Source organism: Atractosteus spatula, chromosome 12 (assembly GCF_055471065.1).
Source record: "Atractosteus spatula isolate fAtrSpa1 chromosome 12, fAtrSpa1.hap1, whole genome shotgun sequence".
Classification (NCBI taxonomy): Eukaryota; Metazoa; Chordata; class Actinopteri; order Semionotiformes; family Lepisosteidae; genus Atractosteus; species Atractosteus spatula.
The window spans coordinates 36,094,543-36,114,866 of record NC_142717.1 but is presented as its reverse complement, the minus strand read 5'-3'; the positions used below and the strand labels follow the sequence as shown (position 1 = coordinate 36,114,866).

The following is a 20,324-nucleotide window of genomic DNA, read 5'->3' as shown; positions in this document are numbered from 1 at the left end:
ATTGGTTGCTTTTTTGTGAGTGCTATTAGCCAATCGAAAGAGCTGTGGCTCATATCACCCTTTCTAGTTTTAAATATCTGCAATATATATTATTAAATATATATTTCTAATAAACAAGGAATATAATTCTGTGCTGAAAAGAGAAGAAAGAAAACACGTTTCGGCCGTGGAGCCTTCTTCAGGTGTCATGGCCGAAAGAGTTTTGGTTTTGAGACTGAAAACCAGCACCTCACCATCATTTTAATTCATTGTTTTGTACATTTGTACAAGGAAAATATGAGCAAAGGAAACACAGAGGTTGTTTTCCGTTTAATCGTCAAACAATGACAGCCCCTTTTTATCTCCTCTTTAACCAAATGGAAAGAAATATTTTTAGTGCAGGTTGTCAAAGCCACCCACACTTCAGCGGCCCTGGCGTTCTTACCTTCTATGTCTCTCTGTTTTCATTTCAGGGTGTTTTGCCAAAGTAAAGGAAATTCAAAGATAAAGCAAGTGCGTGACCAGGTTTAATATTTATTAGACAGGCTAATTTTTCTTTATTATCCCCCTGATTTATAACAGATGCAGTGTATTTCAGAGACTCGCAGCTTTTACGCTGCTGCATAAGCTATATTATACCTCTTGTTGGACCTTGATCCCACTAGAGACCCAGCAGGGATCCACACAGGGTAAGATCCAGACTGTAGAGAGGCTACAGCATAGGTGTACTGTTATTGTCAGTGCCCGTAAACTTCCCGGGACTAATTGTTATTTTTGCAGAGAGCAGTCTTCCAAAAAATGGCACTACCTGAAATCAGCTTTCTGGACAAAACGGCAAAGAAAAAACCGAAACAAGGTGTTCTGTTACAACACAGACTACACAGTGACAGTAGCACCTGAGACTTTTAGGCCTCTAACACATCCTTCCCACAGTCCAGGCTCGAGAAACATGCGATTGATTGAAATGTGTGTGCTGCAGATAAATAATACCTGAGGAATAATAATAATAATAATAAAAAATCATAATAGGCTACATTTCACCAAAAGTTATGCGTGCCATAAAATTGTGGTTTGGTTTGATCACTTCAAACTTGAAAAACTCATTTCTGTACTTTCCCAGCTGGGTCTTAATACTAAAACAGTTTTGTTGAATTTTATTACGTGAAAAACATGTTAAGGGAAAAAAGTAGATCGGCTTCACAGAGGCTTTTGGTGAACCACATGATGTGGTTTTGTTTTCCTTGAGCGCGGTTTTCTTTCTGTGAACTCAGAAAGGCCTGTGTTTGCTCTGGTAATTATCACGGCAAATATTAATATAAGAAGAGCAAACAGCTGTGAATTACACAGAACCGATACAGAATATATCACAAAAGGAGTCACAAAATAGAATGACTGGAAAGTAGGTAATATAACCCTGAACCTCCCAGGAAAAACGTCCCCGTTTGTGTAAACAGGCACCTGCCAGACTACCATGTTAAAAAACAATTGAGAGGATAATCAGTAAATGTTGCTTTATGTACTCTGTGTCAAGAGGGTGTGTTGGCTTGCAAGCTCATTTAACATGGAAATGTTCAATAGTTAATAAATGGTAGTCATATATGAGCCTGCAAATGGATAGGCGCACTTTTTGGATCTGCAGTATCCCTTAGAAATTAAAAATAAATTATAGAATATCCAGTGATGAACATAAATCTTAGCATAGAAGCTGCTGGGCTTCTGGGGATGACTTATGTTCTCAGTCTTCTGGATTCTATGGTTTGCCAGCTGGAGAAAAAATAATTACAGTATATTTTAAATATAATCTCAATCTCTCAACATCTGTCTGGGTAGGTGATGTCTACTGTAGCAATTCTTCGGAGCTATGTATAACCAGCACCCTTGGCATCAGGGCTTTTGCAGTGGTTCAAACTGATAAGAAAACATGAAGGACACCAAGGCAGACAGAGATTGCATCCGGAGTCAGGCTGTTGTTTTATCCATTATACATCTGGAATTGTGCATAGACAACACTGAGGGCCGAAGTCTGCTCTATGACCTCACTGGGAAACTATCCCGCTGACGCAGAAATGAAAAGGACTGCAAGGACAACACGAGTGCACTAAAAACACAGGAAACAGAAGGCATTTTTATGCACGTCCACAGCATGACATGACTGGGTAATAATGGGAGAAAAATGACTCACAAGTGTCCCCGGATAGATTCACTGTAAACTTTGTCACACATTAGAACTGTGCATTGTACTTTAAGCTTGGTCTTTTTTCTTAACTTTTATTGATTTTGCCAGTAACCATATGTTTGAATTCTATTTGTTAATTTAAACCAAAAGTGTTATTATCTTAAAGATCTGTATTCTTCCAAAATGAGCAGCATATTACACTCAAACACTAAAACGTGATCTTGGCTTAAACAATCAATATTTGCAGGCTAAATCCGAAGGAGAGTTCATTAATTCAGCAATGAAAGGCACTCGGTATTAATCATACTCATTTTAAATATTCCTTTGAAAACGTTAATGTAAAATTTCACTGGCTGAGTTGAACCATGTAGTTTTCGTTTTAGCAACAAATGGAAAATAGCTGTGGTTTTCAGTATACATTTCTTGATTACCTCAGTGAAACTCCTCCCTGGCATTAAGACAGTTTACACAGTGGCTCTGCCTTTTAACTTGAGAACTGTTCTCTGTTTACTTTCATATCTTCAGTGCTATTGCCTGTGGTTTGAATTCAATCCAGATCTTAAAACTGCCCCTCCTGTGGGTAATGAAATGACAGAGGCACTTCTTTGCTGTGGAACATATATAACGTCACTGGTCTCTTTTTTTCACTTTTAGACAGAAAACTTTTAGCCATTTACCTCTGTCTTTACTGCAGATGGGGAACCATCAGTTAATGAAAACAGTATTTTACATTTTGAGCTAGTATTGCATCATTTTCCTTTTTATTTCAAAAGTACCATTTTCATTTTCCAGCCAAAACTCTTTTAGTACATGTAACACTAACGCACCTTTCTAAACCAAGGTAATGTGTGAATATCTAAAAAAGATATTCTTGAAACTGAATGGTCATTTTCAAGATGGATGAAGTTGTTTTAAAATCAACAGTTTTACAACAAGCCATGTATATTCAAATCATTACAAATTCAAATGGAATATATTAGTATATATAGTAGTAATACATATTAGTAATATTTTAGCAATATTTTTTGTATGTTGACTTTTTTCTTTTTGAGTTGGATATGATTTGTCAAGGAAATTTCCAGTTTCAATCAGCCTTTAATAATCACATTAAAAAACAGAACCTGAAGTGTACAGGAGAGTTGTTTTCCACTCTTTAAATGTTCAGCTGACCCTCCATTTTCCAGCTTTTAACCCTGCTGTGTACATTTTTTGTACTTATGGACAGATGCTTGACTTTACTAAGACTAAACCAAAGTCACAATGCTCTTTTGAGCAGGTACACAGGGATTATGTATTTTGGGGGTTTAGATAAAGCATTAACATGAGAGAAACAGTTCATACATTGAAAGGAGAGACGATATCACTGACTAAAAACAGGTAAATTCACCAGTGTTTCTAAATTTAATTTAGATTAAATTTGTTTTTTCATGTGTTATCATGAATTGAATTAACAGTAGAAAACTAAATGAATTGTTTTGAATTATGAATTGACATATGTTGGTATGAATTAAAACTGCAGTGCTTGTTTTGTTTTTTGTGTTGTTCCGTTTATGAGACATAGAAGTAGCTGTGCTCTATAAAAAATCCAATAAGACACTTTTTTTTTGAATGAGCATTGACTCATAGAGATCAGTTCTTGCATATTTTTAAGTACTTTTATTGAAGTCCCAATAAACAGTTCTTGCTTTGATCATACCTTATCTGCACTAACCAAAAGGAAGTCGCAGGCTATAGTCTGAGTCAGCTTTTTATCAATTTTGCATCATCTACACAGCATAAACACTTGCAAACAGCTGTCTCCTGTGTTACATACCCACTTTTAACCTTTCTTACTGTTTATTATACATATACTTTGAACTAAAAGCAAGGCTGTGTTTCTCCTGCTGTGTGCATTTCAGTTGAAATGTTGTAGCGCTTCTTAAGAAAGCATATGGATGCAGTGTAGTAAGCTGGTATAAGACTACATTGTGCAAAACATTCCTACAGAATCTCTTGTCCCTTTTCACTTCAGTTTAATTTGGGGATTTCTACTGTAATCTCTTCTGAATGGTGGATACCGTTTAAGAAATCCTCCTCAATAAGGGTCACCAAATAAAATCTGTGTTTACCATTATTTTAAAATACCATATTTGTGAAATATTAAAATCATAACTGCTGTCCACTGTAGGTGCTTTTAGAGTTGATTACCTCACAATATAGTTCATGTACATCTCATAAAAACATTGTATGCACATTGCTCGATGAGCAGTGAAAATTACTCATGTCTGAAAAGTTCCCTTTAAAGCTACTGAGCACCTCCAGGACCTTCCTAGGGACCTGTTTCACAATTCTTTATATATTTAATTTAGTCTGACTGTTTATTTCCTGGTTGTGGGGTTTTGTTCTCTTTAGAGACAAATGGCATACCTGGAGCCAGGGGACAAAAGGCTTTAGGAAGGAATTAATTGGAGGAAACGCTGACACGTGTTTCATACTGAAGACAGATTTTCTTTGCTGTTTTACAGTAATGTGACACTACAAAACAAAAGGAGAGCCATTGAAGAAAAGAACTTTGTGAGGCTTGTTTTACAGATAAAATGGTGATATAAGCATTGTTACATGAGTAATGCTTACTCTGTAGATCATCAGTGTTGATGTGTTGCACCATAGACTTATTTGACACTTGAAAAAGAAGACCGATTAGGAATTTAGAGTTTACCACTGTTCTTCTGTATTCATGACCAAATTAAGTCTGAAGAAATATAAGATGTTAGATTTTATACTTTGCTATATTAGACAGGCATAGGAAAAATATGGAAACAAATACCAATCTGTAAAATAAGTTGAAAAAACTTAAATGTTAAAAATATCACTTTCCAATATGTAAATTATAGATGGAAAATATCTTTTACCTTAACTTTGCTTAGAGTAGTTAGGTTTGCTTTACCTGTAAATTAACAATTTATATTAAGAATAGAAAAATTTAAATGTTTCATTTCTAGTATAATTCACAACATTCAAACATAACCATACTTTTTGTAACTACTATGTGAAATATTCCTTGGGATATACTTTGAGATATACTATTTACTGAAAACACTTATTCAAAAAGAGTCAGTCACATTGAACTTTCACTATTCCTGTGTAGAACTTCTTTCTTATAACTAATAAGATGTACAGTGCAGTAAATACATTTTAATAGCACATGCCTTTATCACGTTTTTGAAACATTCATTTAGACTGGAGCTATGTGTTACGCCTTTATTATCACAACTTTTTAGATGTAATTGTTTTATTGAAATGTTTGCTGTGGGATATTAAGTTGTAAGTTATTAGTGTGATTCTCAAAATTCAAAAAGAGCTTTAAAATAGTTAAAAGTAATTATTTGTAACTCATTACTGTTGCTTTTGTGTAAGGAATTCATTTTTAAATCAATAACGAATTTTACTGTAATTTTGTTTAATATGCTATGTGTATTTCTTTAGTAACTGTATACAAACAGCATAGATCAGAGATTGTTTTCACAGAGCTTCATAGTAATTTTAAAAAGTTAAACCATACACAAGTAATGGATTACTATATAAAACTAATTTTCTTCAGCACTGCTTGTTACTCAAGGACATTAACGATGAAGGATGAAAAAAATATTACCTTTGCATAGTTATACAATAAGGTAGAAAGTGTTCAGCACTGAGAGTGTCAGAAGGAAGTGGAATTATTGAACCTAAAACAAAGAGCAGAAAATGTTAAGAAAATTTGTAAGCCTTGATAAGATAAAATTGAATGTTTTTATCAGCGCTTACTGAAATGCCCTTGAGTGTGACACATCTACCTTGAATATGGGGAGAGTTGTTTTAAATAAACATGAATCTTGCCCTTGAAAACAGTGAGTCATGACCGTACAGTACTGCAAACATGACATCTCCCTGTCCTGCTGGATTCTCCTAATGAGTAGGGTTGTGAACGGGAGCACTATTGTCATGTTCATTAGAAAGTTCTGATACAGGTGTCTTTAAAGTAACCCTCTGTGCTTTTGTGTAGGCACCTGTGCCCTGCAAGACACTGGTCTCCCATACAGAGTGTACACCTGACTTTCCTCAATACTTACAGGGTAGACTGCATGTTGCTGCAAGCCTTACCATGAATATAAAGTTTTCTGATAAGTGGATGGATGGAAGTTTAGACACTGGTGTTTTTAGAAAAGTACAATTAAGAGGACCATATTAAGTCTCTGGAGAATTCCACAGGGAACCTGGTCATTAACTGTCATTAGAATTAGAATAATCATTCTTTTCTGTCTGCGTTTTCCCCAGAATTGTAAATTTGGGTTTCCATTGGTGGTGCAATTAAATTGAATCTTCATACTCTCCGAACCCACACAATGTGAGCAGTGTTATTAAGTTTTAATTTAAGAGTTTTAATGATCTGAGAAATGAGTCTGGTCTTTTCTTCCATTCTCTACAGCTGCTTTCTAATTAATGTAATAAAAGAAAATGTGTGGCTGTGGCTGTGCTATTTAGACAAATAACAGATTTGCTCTATTTGTGGTGAGCCATTAGCTGCCCTGTTGCAGACAACATAACAACAAGTAATGTGCTCATTACTGCGCACTGAATTTCAGCCAGTGAAGAATGCAAATTACACACAGAAAATTCAATCTTGTCTGAAAAGGTTTATTACAATTAACCAGTTGAAAATTATAATTCTTTGGCTAGAGTTAACTCATTTAAAAATGAAATCTCAAAATATATCCAGTTCATTTGAATAACATCAGAATGATGCAACATTCAGCATTCAGTGTGTCTAGTGTAATAGTGTTTGCATTAAAATATTTGTAGTTCAGGCTGCTTGTCGCTTACTCAGTCTAATTTTTGACCATTGATCCATTAATTATTAATTACTAGTTAGTAATTCAAATTAATAATTCAAAGCTGGTCGCAGCTATAAATGCAGAGCAAGTGGGATAGATTTTTTAACCTTGCTGAAATGTTTGTCACATGACAGGGAGAAAAAGGTTTATTGTATTGTGTATAAAGTCGTAATTCAGATAAATAGAATAACAAAATAATTTGCAGCTGCTATTTACTGTGCCTTTTTTCCATAAACCCCTCTTTCCAGAATTAGGTACTGACAAAGTATCTTATATGAAATTTGAGCTGTATTTACATTATAAAATAATGTCTAACTTCGTGTGCCATTGTCATCTTCATATTGCTTCTGTCAGGTGGCTCTTGAATTGAACAATACAGATCTGTGTGAATCCCTGTAACGGTTCGATTGTTGATATGCTGTGTGTTGATGAAAGTATTAACTGTATTAAAAAGCGGTATTTTGGTTCTTTTTGTGGATTATTGAATAACTCTGCTGGTCCGTCCAGAAAATTATTCCCTATATTTGTGGACTTCAGCCAGTGCAGACCCACCTTCTGATCACTAATAGCAAGGGAACAAATATCACTGAAGAGGACTTTTAAAGCCAGAACTTTCATGGCCTACTTAGAATAATCCATGAAGCTATATGCTACACATTTGGTAAATTCCTTAACTCCTCCACAACAGTGTTTTTCCTTTAGGAAAACGTGCACTAGGAAGATCTATCATTGAAAATCACTTCACAGTATTGCTGCTGTATGTTTTATTTGCCTTAATGTCTTAATAATATCTCAAATGTATATTTTTAAAGTCATCCTGATACTTGGTCTGAAGTGCTTATCCTTCCATATATTCGGAAACTTTGCCTCAAGTTTAGTCTGCTGTATTCGGATTAACCTTTCCGTGCTGAGCTGTGGACAGAAAATGCTGGGCAAAGTATGGTCTTTTTTAAGCAAAGTGGGTTATTTTTAAGCCGTGATATAAAATGAAGCTATAAGCCATTCTCTGATAATATAAATGACTATATATTTTGTATTCTATTTACCATATAAATGTAGTAGTATTATAATATAGTAGTATGTAGTAATGTATTAATAATGTATATGGCAATATTAATATGGTAATATCTCTTTCATGGCCAATTTGTCTTGTGATTTCCACAGTGTCCACTTGTCCTTGTTCCCCCATAGAGTTTGAAATCCTGGAGCAATAAAGATTGATACATGTTTATCTTGCATTTGGGAGAATATAAAAAGTTTGCTATCTTAACATTTTCCCCTTCAGCAGGGATTCATTTAAATACAGGAGTTGAGGAATATAAAGAGCTTAACTGTCTCAGCCACCTTGACTAAAATTCTGCTTTCATTGTAGCCTTTACACAGAACTAGACTGATGGCATAAAGTTGCTTCCTGAAAAGATCTGTTTTCTGCACTTAGCACCTTCACAGAACACGACTATTCAATTCTGTATAACTCCTTTTGGTATATTTACACAGTTATATCATAGCACTGCAGCACTTTCAGTCAAATTAATTAAAACCTCCAGGATTAAAGGAGCTTTCTTATTTTGAAAGGATGAAAATGTCATGGTAACTTTGCAATCCAGAATGATTCCAGAGATCACTGAAGTTGCATGAAAGAGATGTTAGTTGGTGCAGATGTCTCTGGTTACTTATGCAAGCTGTATCTGAGGGAGAAACATATTTACACATAGCTGTTTCTTCACGTTACATCACCTTGTATCCTAAAAGAGTTTTTAGCTCCACACCAAACTTCAGTCCTACTTTTTTTACACCGCAGGTCTCTGATAGTTGTCAGCTCTGCTGTCAGACGTGTTCACTCGTTAACACACTGACGTCTGTTTGCTGCTTTGCCTCTTACCCACAGGTTTCTGTCACTTCCAACTAGTACTAGCACTACATGACTGTTTATTTACCCAATGAGGCAAAAAAGCCATCCAAATGTTGTAATGGGGTGATACGGACATACTTTCTGTTTTTATGAATAGCTCCCAGTGTTTCTAAACAGCTGGGGTCAGGGATGAAAGTAAAACAAACTGGGATTCAAAACTCTAAAGATGTTCAAATCTTTATCATCAAATACCATAAAAGGAGTAGTCTAAAATATCTTGGTCAGGTCCCTGTTGGACCTTCTGTGGCTAAAAAAAATCTTTATCGTGAAAGCACAGTGAGAACCACATAGCCTTAGGCCTCTAGTGTCAGTCGGAGCAGAATTTCCACTGTTTATCTGTGATTGTTCCTAAGACAGGAGAGAACAAAGCTGTCCTGTCTTTTCCTGATATAATTTAAATGTGTCATTTAAATCTTGCAGCTGGGGAAGTGAAAAGAACTGAGTCAGTTAACAAATTTGAACAAAAAGACCTGATATTCTGCACTTGCTATTTCCATTTTACAGTCAAATAAAATGGTTTTGGTTTAGCATTGTTAAAATGTCTGTGGGTTTTTTTATGAAAAAAACATTTTAACCCCTTAGTTATAGTTTCCATTTCTATTTTCAGTTGTTCCAACTTATATTGGTACATGTTTTCAAAGACATTTGTGCACTACAATTGCATTTTTGATTTTTTGCATTTTTGCATTGACTTTTGTTTTTATCTGGCTTTTTTTGGTTTTTATCTGTATGTCTATTGATCTTTTAAACATTCATTCGTAATTTGGCATAGATAAGTTCATATTTCTGTAGACGCTTAAATAAATTCCCCTTTTGCATTCTGTAGGAGCTTTGAAGTATACATTTATTTCAGACTTCTTTAAGGTTTTCTCTGGTCGAAGTTTGATTTTTTTCTAATGTATAATTAATTGAAAGAGAGCAGTTTAAAGTTCAGGGTAATGGTATAAACCTGTTTTGATTACCTTGCAAGCTAACTTTATGTTTGGTAGGGTAGCCACTGTATATGAACTCCATACAGGCTTTGTACCTGTATCCGTTTTCTTTGAAAAGAGAGAAAAAATAATTAGAGTTGATGTTAAGTCTGTTATCATTGCCTTCTTCATTTACGTCATCCAGTTAAAGTTAATATTTGACCCTGAAGCTGCCAATTCTTGTGACATTACCTTCCACGACCTCTTCCTCTATTTTGCAGTAGGACTTGTTAAAGCAATTGCCAATTTAAAACAAGTTATGCAGTTAGTTTTGTTTGCACATTCATTTCAAGGTTATTGACATTGGAAATACCAGTTTGTTTAATAAAAAACACGTGCCTGGGGTGAGAGGTGATCTTTTGGAAGATAGCTTAATTTGGTATTTTTTATTACTGTTTAGTTATACAGTATTTTAACATGACTGTATATCTGTTTCATAGGCATCTTATGTATAAATCCTTGTTTCTAAAAAAGCAGGTAACCCAGGTGTTAGACTATAAAACCACTAGGATACCATTCAATCCATATAATTCAACTGGCTTCTAATGGCTTTTAAATCTGAGACCTCCTTCTCGAGAAAGAGCTTGCAAGATTCTTGAGAAGCAACATAGTTGGGATATTAAAGTTAAATATATACGGAATATCTAACCTCCCTGAACTGACACCATTAATTCTTTTATGCAGTATAACAGGTTTTATAAAAAGGCATGTAATGAGCCCAGGGACAGCAAATGGCAGTGAATTAATTGACATATTAAAACTGGTTTGTGAAAATGTTTTCTTTCATAATTCAGCAAAGTGCAGTAAATAAGTTTCAGATAACCCATAATTGAGGAAGCACAATGATTTAAAATATTGCAAACGATAAGTCAGTGTTCATAAATACTAAAATATGATTACATAGAAAAATCTAAAAAAGATTTATTAGATACAGGTAAGATTTTTAAACTTATACAAATGATAATTAATTAAATTATTTTAGTGTTCTTGACTTATATTGTAAAGTTAATTTAATGTGTGTTTAGCATATAAAACCCCAAATTCTTCAGTCCAAGTCTGGAGAGCACAGGGCAAGACAGTGGTATTACACTACGCCAAGACATAAAAAAGAATAGCAAGTCTGACTTCTAACCACTGCTCTTCCCTGGAGTGCAAGGTGACAAAGGTCTTCACACCTTAAGATCAGTCGTACATCATAAAGTATTGTGCCTAGACTGAGTGTTTCAGAAAATGTTTAGAAAAGATACTTAAATGCCTCTGTGCATTCAGATTAAGCAAGACATGGACACTTTTTTGCCAATGGAACTCTTAAGAAACCATGTGGGATGAAGTAATTGATTTACAGGTTTCTTAAATCATCCGTCTCTTTTGAAAACTGAGATTTTAATTGTCCATGCATTGAAAATGGCTTTGATGAACACGCCGTCCTTTACACAGAGATTCAAATAACAGCTGTGCGTGCCTGCTAGCAGAGCACCGTTTCAGAGTGTGAACCCGATATGGAAGACAGCATGAATGCCTACAATACACATGAGGGCAGAAATACGAGAATAGCAGTAATTATAGCAGCCTGAAATATTTGTGGGGGTCCTCTGTACAGGACGACGTAGTAAATGAAAGGTAACGCAGTTGCCTGGCTCAGTTCTTTTTTGTTCTTTTTGAGTAAGAGGGTAGAGGAGGCCCCAGTAAGGACATGAAGTATTGACTGCAGCAGTTGCTAGGAGATGTCCAATAATAATGAAGTGATAAGGAAAGGTGTTTTATTTGAAGGAGAAAAAACAATGTATGGTACAGTGAAAGTATGTTTGTTTTGATGAGTAAGGTGAAGGATAAGGCTCAAGACAAATACCTGCTTCCTGTACTTTGCCAAATCCTAGTCACCTGAAACCCTTTTTCGTCTCTGAATTACAGTTCAATGTAATCATGGTCTCAATGAAAAAGCGGCAGTTTTGAGTCTCCATTGGGCTTATCTGCCCCCTTCTTATCCTGTTTGCAATATTTAAAGAATGCACGCAGGATGCATGTGAAAAATCACTTCAGTAGGCCAACCTTTTTATTAAAATCTTTACAAACCAGTTGTACACCTGGTTGACACCCAGTGAAAACATATTTACACAAGAAGACGGTGTAAAGCAGTTACTGCTCTGTTAACGTCTCATTTTCATTTGTGCGTGAAAAACTTGTCATCCCGTGCTTCACAGTTTCTCGGACATTCCCTGAATTTACTGTATTTTTGTCACTTCAGTACAGTGTTTTCCTGTTGTATCCTTGTTTCCAATTCTATTGAAGCTACCAGATACAATGTATGGGAGAATCGAGCTAGACTAAAAGGAAACCTTTTTTTATTTCTTGTTGCTGCAGTGAAGTATATGCGGGAGGCGACCCCTTATGTGAAGAAAGGCTCTCCCGTGTCAGAAATCGGATGGGAGACCCCCCCTCCGGAGTCCCCTCGGCTTGGCGTCACATCCTCCGAGCTTTCTTCTCCCCCAGCGGTGTCCCTTCAGGGTGACAGGCGATACATCCCCTTGAAAATGTGCTATGTGACACGGAGTATGACTACTCCAGACCCTGAGAACAGGTAAACGATTGACATTCCATTACACTGCTGAAAGGTTTACTCAGAGTTGTACAGCACTAGTTGGTTCTACGTTTTAGGTACTTCTTTCATAATAAATGAAAAAATAGTTTTTCACTGGAGTATGCTAGCATTTAGCAGAGATCCTTTAGAAATATGTCACAGCAACAAGGCAGTAGGGTCAATCTTTATGTCAGTGAAGTGAAACTCAACAAAACTAATGGAAATTATTCATATTTTGCAATGAAAAATAATTACAGAAATTGCTTCTTGTCTTTTTATGTTTGAGGTTTGGAGATCACTCGTCTGTGTTTTGTCTCTCAGTGCTTGTCAATTTCTTTTCTCACCAAAACACATATTAACGATGACTTCAGAAGTCTGCTGTGTTTAAGCACTCCCCCAGAACTGTGTTGGACAACACTGTGAGAACAGAAACTCCTGAGAATTGCAAATTCTTTCATTACAAAGTTTATCGTTTTATCTTTTTGTTCAAAACTAGGTTGATGAAAAGATCAAATTCTGTAGGAAGCGAGAGTGAGATTGAATGTTAGCATTGTTGCACCAATAATAATGAATTCAGGCCAGAATTCCTTTACGTTAATGAACTGCAAATCTAAATGATGTACTTTTTGGCCACTCAGCAGAGTTTTCACATCTCTAATATTTGAAAAGAACCCAGATTTGTATAAATGCTTGATGTTATGCTTTCAAGAACATCATCAACTTTTGAAAAAAAATGTTTGGGTGTTAAATGTAGAACAAATTATTTGAATTCAAACTACAGTCGTACCTTATTACTTAAATTAGAACATTGCTCCATTTTTGTCTAAATGAGAGAGTCCCTGAAAAATTCAGATATACAGATAGAATCCTTATCAGCTTTTACCCAGGAATAGTGAACATCTTTGTGAGATTTGACTATAATCTTGATATTTCAGACATAGACTTAGAGAAATGTTGTCAGTTTGTTTTTGAGACTCAACAGAGCAGTTGAGATCAGAGTGTAAATTCTAGACTGATAGCCGAAGGCACTTATTCACACTTTCGTTTTGCATTATCTATAGAACTGGCAATAAAAATGTCAGTAGGTGGGTAGCAGTCCATATGTCCCTCTGTTCTTATTTTTACCTCCCAAGAGTTTTCATTCTTCTTTGTGAACTGTTTGCCTGTGATCAGAAGGGTTTATCTGAAAAGCCACTTCAGACAGAGTACAGTGAGATAGCTATGGAGTGTAAAATGAAAAAACCAAATTGTTCAAGAGAGAAATCCACAGTCGACACAGATCAAAGTGTCATTCTTTTTGAATTCTGTTTTCTTTTTCTCCCTTTAATGTCTATTCCTTGCATACATTTCAAAGTATCTTGAAGGTTGTTTTTTTCCCCCTGGCTGAAAACCCCCTGCCTAGCCTTTGCAACTTTTAAATCTGATTGCTTCTCTTTTGGAACAGCTCTTCTTCCCCTTTTTGTGTCAAAGTACTTTTTTTGTGTAATTTTTCTCGAGTCAGGAGGCTGAGACAAAACCTTTAAATCATGCACCATTGGAGCCCGATGCTCTCAGTGACTGAGTACATAAAATGACTAGGCACTGCTGGTTGTGTTTTCACACATTTGTCATTGCTCATTTCAATGACAGATAAACCTTATTCTGAGGTGACTTGTAACTTAAGATATTAATGTACCACCGCACTTTAGAACTGGAGTTAGAACTGAACGGGTTGGAACTGAAGATTTCAAAAATAGTTTCTCTCAGATGAAGAAGCCACTCACAGGAAACAGCGCAGAGGAGTCAAACCACAACTGGCTTGTTATGCTTGAAGATTATTTGGTCCCTAGGCTTTCACTCCGCTTCTCATAACTTATGTTTCTTCTACAGTAAATGACCAAACAGCCCTTCAGGCATTCTGTTATCCACTATAGGCAGAGCATTTTTCATGATATTGTTATGGTATGTGATGCTTCAGGTATTCTGATGCTATTTAGTCCATGAGTTTGTATTTTCTAAAGCACTGAGATTCTGCACAGCTTTAATGAATGCAGTAGGATAACAGCATAATTTTTGACTGCCAAAGAATTCAATCCAATTTTTATATATATATATGATGCTTTACAGAACTGCAGTCAATTTATAGATCAATAACACATGGAAACGTTCCCAAAAAGTTTACTTTTATCGCTAACAGAGTTCTTATAAGTTCCTAACAGATTGTTGTAGGCCTGAATATCATTGAATATTTTCAATACTTTTTTTGTGAGTTCACATTAATTGGTTGTAAACTTGGATGTTACCTGAAGACATAAGGTAGAAGCAGATCAAAAGTTAAAGCCACCTGCCAACTACAAATGACAAACCTGAAGTTTGTAATTTTTGCTTTGAGTCTTCATTGGCTTCTGGGTTTTAGTGGATATACTGTAGCTTGCTGTCAAGTATTGCTCATGAAATTAGCTGGGAGGTCAAAGTTATACTTTTAACAGAGTTTTAGGGTAGAGCTCACCCATGGACTGATGTTCTCCATCACTTTGTACTTTTATAAAACCTACAGTATGAATTCCAGTGCCTGTGCTCTCCTAAGAGTATAAGAACATAAGAAAAAATGCAAACAAGAGGAGGCCAATTGGCCCATCTAGCTTGGCTCGTTGCAAGTAGCTAGTAGTTACTGAATATGAATCTCAGAATCTCATCCCGTTCAGTTATTTGAATGAAGCAACAGTATCAGCTCTGACAATATGGCTGTGTAGGTTGATCCAGACTCCCACAACCATTTGTGTAACGGCATGCCTCCTGTTCTCAGTTTCAAATGCACTTGCCCTCAGTTTGTGTTCGGATCACATTAAGGTGTAGAAGTGGATTTTTCCAGGCTATTCTCCAATATGTTCAGGTAGGTAGCTGCGTCAGCATGCGTAGGCTGCAAAGAAACAAGTAATAGGTTTATTCCATACAACCCTCACACCTGAAGAAGGCTCCACAGTTGAAACGTTGTTTTTTTCTTTCTTCTCTTTTCAGCATGAAATAAACCTATTACCTGTTTCTTATTCTCCAATCTTCTATTTAATCTTTCACTAGGACTAAATAGTGGTGGTATTAGGCATGTACAGCTGTAGACAGGAGTTTGCATATCCTTTTGGTTTTTTTTCAGTGGAAAATTATGCATTTTACACTTATATTGTTGCCACCTGGAAAATTTGGGTAAGTTGTCTATTTACCATACGAATTCTTCACATACTCTACATTGTTGATTAAAGTACAAAAATCAGTGCAAAATAGGAGAATTCGCTTCATTCGCTGTCTCCCCGTCTCGGGCTCCCACTCTTGCTGTCTCCCCATCCTGGGCTTCCACGGTCGTTGTCTCCCTACAGTATATGTTGTCAGTCATTTTTATGTATTTTTGTTCCCCTATTCCATCAGGGCTTATTTTTTGCTTTTTGTGCTTTGTTACATGTTTTATCTGTTTTTTTTTTGTGGTCTTGCTCCCCTGGAGCTTTACTCGCCCCCCTCCTTCCTCCACCCAATAAAGGTTTTTTTTACCCCGAAGGAGGGGGTAGCTCTCAGCCGTAGACTCCCGGAGGTTTCCTTTCAGTTAAGTGAGGTTTTTCCTCCCCCCAGTGCTGTGCAGCTTATGTATTTTTTGGAGCGTCAGGACCCGCCCCTGAGGGGGTCTCTCCTTCCTCCTCGCTCGGCATTGGTATCGGTTGTCGAGAGGCTCGCCTGACCAGGTCACCCCACATCCGCTCCATGGGGGCTTATGTCTCACTCCGACTCCACCCGATACCTTGAGCCTGGACGAACCCTCTTGTTCGCTCCATTCCTGCCACTACGCATAGGGTCCTACCATCTCAACGGTCTCTCTCCACGGCTAGCCCCCGGCTTCCGTGACAGTATTTGAGCAAATATTGGGGTTTTAAAATTAGTTAGGGCACTACAGGACATTGTTTTGTTTATAGGGAAAATTTAATAACTTTCTAATGCATCTTTACCCTTATAGTTCATCTAGGTAACTTTTAGCACATTTTGTTTGTGAAGCACTACCCTCAGAAGTAATCCTTATAATTATAATTTCAATTATAACATTTCAACAGGGTAAACCACATTAAAAAAGTGTTAATATCTTTTACAATCTGTTCATTTGACTTTATAAACAGACTAGCTTCTGCTCTTTGGATTTTTTTGAGATTGCATTTTTTTTAAATGCCCAAATAAGTATTAGAATATTTCCGGGTTTTAAAATGTATGCTCTGGTCAATTGCATGTTGTTTTTTATTATTAAAGTATCAAGAAGGTAAACCTTTTTAGCTTTTTTTTTACATACTTCCCTTTGTGGAACTTTTTCTGAACCTACAGTAATTGCATGTAAAATTGAAGATAAAACAGAAACAAGAACACAGAGTAATTAAGAAGACACTTAATAACATATGAGATAAGTTACAAATAAATAGCAAGAGTTGGTACAAGCTGCTGCTCTTTTAAGCAGTTTGCTTTGGAGTCCACAATTACAATTAACAAGCTCCCTAACAGGCTAAGGAAAATTATATAATGCATTCAAAACATTCTCCCAATCCACCTCTCAGGCCTTTTAGCTAACAGTGCACGTAGTCCATCTTAAACATGTACTGTATAATGACTCATCTGAGAAAAAAATAAACAGTTCTTTGAGGGATCCATGTCACCCAAAAAAGGAGAGACCATTTCTTTCATCTTTCTCACCTTTTAGTTTATTTTTCTCCCTCCGGTGTGTGTCAGTATTAGGTTTATACTCCACTAAAAATTACAGCCATTATCTTTGTGTATCTATTCAAGATTAAGACCCCATTTATTAAAAGTTCCTGCATCATTTTCAGTGCATGGTTTTTGCATCTGGTTATATGGAAATACCCTAAAACAGCTAATTTATCAAAGTCTTTCACCATCATCTTTGGGCTTTATGTGTTCTAAAAATAAGGAAAACATCTGGAATGTCATTTCCCAAAAAGGTATACTGTAGCTGGAAAGCTTTGATAAAACTGGCACCAACTGGTTTATTTTAAAGGATTGCTTTCTAAATTAGGTGGAGGAATCTTGTATGGGCAGAAACTTATCACAAGGCCAAGACTGGATGGCCTTTTTTACTTTATGTTATAAACAATTTTTTGGACCCCTTTTAGGAATCATCTCTAAAACCCAGCACTTGTTCTACATCTTTTATCTTCCATCAAACTGTTTCCACTGAAGTCTCATTTTTTTGTGATTTTCTATTTTTAACTAAGAAGAGCACCTGGAACTGATATACGGTGTTGTATATTAAGCATTTTTTCCACTCCTAGTCGCAGAAATGCCTGGATGGTTAAATAGTGACAGACATCGTTGCAAACGTACCAACGTCTTGTGGAATAAGATTTCTGACTTGCTCAGAAAATACGGAATTTTCCAGGTCACCCATATTTTTTAACAATTAAAAATTAGCTCATTATACCAGAGAAGTTGCCAGTTCCTATGAAAGATAAAAAAAGACCTACTTTACAGTAAGATGCCATTTAACCTTTATTTTCTTATTGCATCACTTCTAAGTAACAAAGAGCATAGTTAAGAGGTGAATACTGAAAAGGTGTAATTAGGTGTGCACCACAGGAATCTCTATCAGGGCAGCACTCCTCTTAATTTATCTCAGTAACCTGGGTTTGTATTTCAATAACCTGGGAGGCATGGTGGTAGAGTGGTTAGTGTTGTTTATTTGTAGCTCTGGGGTCCTGGGTTTAATTCTGGACCTGGGGTACTGTCTGGACTGGGTTCTCCAATTTACTGGTACTGTATGTTAATTAGTTTCTGGGAAAATTGGCCCTGGAGTGAGTGTGTGTGCGTGTCTATGTGTACTCTGCGATGGACTAGCGTCCCATCTAGGGTGTATCCTGCCTTTGCACTCAGCGCTTGATGGGATATGATCCCCCACAACCCTGAACTGGTTGAAGTGGTTAGAAAATGAATGGATGGACCTGAATTCTGGAATTTCCAAATTTACCAGATGACACCAAAATAAGAGGAAACTGTAGATGCAGTGAGAGAAACTCAAAATATTAACATTGCCCAATGCACTACTAACAATTTTGAAAATATTCTTCACAGTTGCAGTCCCTGTGTTATAAAGAAAGATGTTGCTGCTGGTAAATCACTCGAGAAAGGCAACAATATACTGTACATTCTGAGACAGTGGAATGTCATATTCTGACAGACAGAATCTTTTTTAGTTTGTACAGAATACAGAATAATATGAGGGGTCATAATTCGGCTATTCAAAATCCTCCAAAAAATGGATTTCTTCAGGTTCGACAGTGAACAAAAAGCAAATGGAAACTAGAACTCTAAAAAGGCTTTTAACATGGAGGAAAGAGGCAAAGTGTTATTCATAAAGCTCCCTTTGTTTGCTTCCTGACCGTGTTATCAAAGCAGATACCCTGGCTTCTTTCAAGAAAGAGCTGGATGAGATCCTTTGATCAATTAGCTACAAGCAACCAAATGAGATAGATGAGCCAAAATATCTTATCTATTTTGCAGCCTTTCTCATGTTTCTTTCGTGTTTTTGGGTCCTGGACTCAGGTTTTTAAAGTAACACATCTTAAACAGCTTGGAGAAGGTGTTGAAGAGATTCAGCTGACCCGACAGGGAGCTGATTTAGGACATTGAAAGCTGGGCTGCAATAAAAACCTGCTGACGTACTGACATTCCAAGATGAAGACTGGACATTGCTGATGTAAAGGAAAAGACTTTCTTGCACAGTTGTGCTGTGCAATGAAAGCACCAATCTTTCACTGCAGAATGATTGTTTGCAATAAATACTTGCAAAACTGGAATAAGATCTTGTACAGCCAGTCTGGCCAGGCCTTAGCAGGACCTTAGATTTTAGAAGTGAAAATTGATTTTCCTTTTTTACATGCTGCAGTTTCAGCACTGATGAATAAATAATCTTTTGTAATATCTTCTCTTGCAGGCAGTTCGAACTTCACTCCCCTGATGCCAAGCACACTGTGGTCTTGCGATGCAAGGATACGGCTACGGTGCAGGCCTGGTTTAGTGTGGTGCAGTCCGCTGCTGCACAGTTTGTTTCCAAGGCGATAGCAGAGGTCAAAGAGCAGACAGGAAGAACAGGGATTGCTGGGAGTAGAGAAATCTGCCACCTTGGTTGGCTTGCAGAAAAAGTAAGAAATTCATTTATTTCTCTGGCAATTATCAACGTATTACCTGACCATATCATTTGTAGGGTATGGGGCACAGTTGAGAAGGTAATTCATTTTGAAAGTTTTGTGCAATCTACAATTTCACCAATGTAATATAAAACTGTAAATTACCACCTTTCAGTATGTGGCAGAGGATAGCAGAAGATGTTAATCAGTGTGTGATTAACACTAAAATTTACATACCTGTCAACCCCTTAACGGTTCACACTATTGAGACCTGTACTGAAGAATTTGGGATTAGTTAGGATTAGGGATTTATTCAAATGCAAAATGGGGTAGTCCCATTTAAAAGTGAAGCTGGGGATGGGGTTCATGGTCCTCCTTGTAGCTTTGCCCTTTTCAGAGGTGAGGGAGATGTCTCATTATTCTCTCTACTATTCACATAGTCTTGAATAACAACCAGATCACATGACTGTAATTTTACCATTTACAGTAGCATTCTAAATATTATATCTGTTGTCTTTATTTGTTTGGTAGGTTTTCAGATGAGGTTGAAAGATTGAGACTGATCTTTTTTTAATTAAAGGTAGAAAGAATTTCATGTTCATTATGAAAGTGTTTACAGGTAGTATTCAGGCTGAAGGTTCATAAGGTTCATTTGTTCTTCTAGAAATACAAGGAACCTTCCTCCTTTAGTGAATCTGTGACTCTTCGTGAAGGAA

At 36.4% G+C, this 20,324-nt stretch overlaps 1 protein-coding gene across 1 annotated transcript in view; it reads left to right on the top strand.

Annotated features, from left to right (window-relative positions):
- Positions 1-20,324, top strand: part of sntb1 (syntrophin, basic 1) — a 38,572-nt gene that overhangs the window by 8,492 nt on the left and 9,756 nt on the right. Inside the window, exons 2-3 of the mRNA XM_088929840.1 lie at positions 12,250-12,466; positions 19,416-19,623. Of these exons, the coding sequence (XP_088785966.1) occupies positions 12,250-12,466; positions 19,416-19,623 (425 nt within the window). The remainder of the gene's footprint in view (positions 1-12,249; positions 12,467-19,415; positions 19,624-20,324) is intronic.